General features: G+C 37.9%; 1 protein-coding gene across 1 annotated transcript; it reads right to left on the reverse strand.

The window, feature by feature from the left end:
- Positions 1 to 298: 298 nt before the first annotated feature.
- On the reverse strand, positions 299 to 2519 carry LOC127774511 (uncharacterized). The gene is made up of 2 exons (XM_052300771.1): positions 2091 to 2519; positions 299 to 977 (listed from the first exon to the last, which is right to left on the reverse strand). The coding sequence occupies exons 1-2, from the start codon at positions 2408 to 2410 to the stop codon at positions 971 to 973; spliced, it is 327 nt and encodes a 108-aa protein (XP_052156731.1). The 5' UTR covers positions 2411 to 2519; the 3' UTR covers positions 299 to 970.
- Positions 2520 to 2808: the final 289 nt, after the last annotated feature.

Below are 2808 nucleotides of genomic sequence, written 5' to 3' on the forward strand. Positions count from 1 at the left end.
TCATCAGGATACTTAGTTAGCGGAATATAAAGGGTAAAGTAATGTATATTCATCGTATTAACAAAAGGGGAGGGGTAACGGGAAATAATAGCATCATTCTAAGCTCGAATCGAACCTAGCTTCAGTAGCCCATAAGATCAAGTTGGTATCATGGATTTTTTTTTCTTAAATTTACTAACGGTATGTGGTAGAATATAAGTGAATCTTTCATCTTTTCTTATCATTTTCAACTTTTAAAGTGAACTGATTGGGGCATGTAAATCAATATGATAAAAAAAAATGCCAGAGAACTTGAAAGACCCGATGAAGCCTCTATATGAGAAGAGCTTAATTGATATAACAATGTAGGCCAACTTCATTATTTACCTACAAATTAAATCAAGCACGCCGAGCTTAGATTACATTGGACACCATATTACATCTACGCTAGTCCCACTCATTTGAAATGAAAGATAATTTCAAGCACAATAACTGAATTCCCCACAAGAATTCAGAGGATAACACAAAAAAGTTCCCCTAGCTAGCCAACAATATCAACATGATCAGAGATTAAAAAAAACACCAAGAACTTTGTCTTTTGCTCTACTACCATCTGCGTGTCAGTATAACGTGACTGCTCAAAACTCAAAAGCAGTACCTGACAGAGATCCATACATTTTCACATGGCATAGGCAGAGCAGCATTTTCAGCAGAAGTACATGAGTTTGCATTGCATGCTATACCCATCAGATTGTTGCATGCTTCCTCTCTGTTCTTTTGACCAGAAATTCCATCCATGGCTGCATTTTGATGGAGCTTTGGAGGCCAATCTTTTCTCCTGCTTACTTACCTGCAGAGTATGCAGACCAGCCTTTTCTGGCTGTCATTTGCATTTTGTCACCTGGATATGCATTCAGCCAATTAAATGGTGTCTTGTGTACTTTGGATTCCAATATATAGAACTGTTTTGTTCACTTGCTGTTCCTTGTCGTCACCTCCTGTGTATAAAATCAGTACATGTAAATCAGGCCCAAAAAGTTGGTGAATTTCTCAAGTTAATTCCTTGATGTGGGTGAATTTATAAAATTAGTGAAATATATGGAGTCCTGAAAATTTCATTCAGGAGCTGTGTATCTTTATTGTATTTTTTTCTTTTAATAATAAAAATTCTCAGTGATACTCATTTATTGTTTATAAGATTCCAGTATTTTCGTGCTTTCATTCAGTATAAAAATTCCCAGTGCTTACATATATAATTCTGTACTATTTGCATAAGAAACTGAAAATACTGATTTAAGCGATTGTCAAATTAAGGCACACATACATATTTGTACGGTCATATAGTACGTATCAAGGAATTTAGAAAATACCATACCAATATTAATTTACCGTAGTGTCCATTTTGGACCGACATGCATGCCATCATCTATACATATGCTTCTCATATTTCTAGGATAAATATTTTACAAATTATTCATAGCTAAAAGATTTGAAAGTTGACATCATTCTTATCCAAAATGACAAGTATTATTAATTGAAGGAATAACTTTTTTTCACAACCTTACGAACCAATTTAATAACCATAAATTAAGAATTAATTTGGTATCGTAGTGGTTTCAAAAGTACCAACTCATTTTGGATTTGGATTCAGAGAATTAGTTGAAACTTGAAACTCAGAAGCATCTTCTAATTTGGAGCTGTAACTTTGCCCGTGTACATCCATTCAGGAAGTAGAGGCTAGATTTTAATCTATTTCTAAAAAAAAAATGGATCTGTAACAAAAAATTTTACTGGAACCAATAAAGATTCACTAATTAAGTAGCATCGGAAGCGACTAATACATAACCCAACAACCACAAACTGCTCCTGAACACAAAAAGAAGACAAATTAAACAAACAAACAAATAAATGAGCAGCCAGATGAAAATTTAGCCTTCTTTCAAGTTCACCAAATGAAACAACTATTAGCAATTTCGATCACCAACCTTATTATGTACACGCGGAATAGTTATATAATTAAGCTCAGCTCATGATTATTGCCAATTAATTAAACAACACAAATATATGTACAGCAAAAGAGAGAGAAATTAAGTACTCAAATTAACGCTCACAAGTTGTGCAGCGGATTTGATCCAGTCGGCGAGAACCTCTTGTCGTCGCTGAAGAAGCCGCCGGCGCCGGTGCCGAACCGCCGTCGGGTGAAGGCGGCGTGGCGGCTCTGATCCTTCCAGTGCTGCCCATGAGCCGACGACGACGGCGAGGCGCCGTTCTTGGAACCGGGAGGCGGCCGCGGCCGCCGCTGCTGCTGCTGCTCCGGCGACGACGACGGGACGACGGCGGCGGCGACGGCATTGCCGAGAAGCGAGGCTCCCCTCAGCGCGAGAGGGACGATGATCAGTGTCACCACCATGGCAATCTTGATGCAGTTCATGGCACTCTCTCTTACTTATTAGCCTCTCTCTCACACACACGTACACTCTCGAGAAGATAAAGAAATGGAGCTATAGCAAATTATGTGCTAGCTACTTCGTCGTTGTGGCCATGAAATACTCGGCAATGATGGATACAGTCTTACATACTCCCTCCGTCCCAAAAAAAAAAAAAAGAAAAACAAACCATAGGTATCCGTGTTCAATGTTTGACAGTCCGTCTTATGAAATTATTTTATAATTAATATTTTCATTATTGTTAGATGATAAAACATGATTAATAAGACGAACGGTCAAACGTTGCACATAAAAACCAGGGTTTATCTTTTTTTTTGAACGGAGGGAGTAGGCCTCCTGTTTTGGGAGTTTCTAACAACTGTAACTACTCGTAAAATCTCCA

This window comes from Oryza glaberrima, chromosome 5, assembly GCF_000147395.1.
Source record: "Oryza glaberrima chromosome 5, OglaRS2, whole genome shotgun sequence".
NCBI classification, from domain to species: domain Eukaryota; kingdom Viridiplantae; phylum Streptophyta; class Magnoliopsida; order Poales; family Poaceae; genus Oryza; species Oryza glaberrima.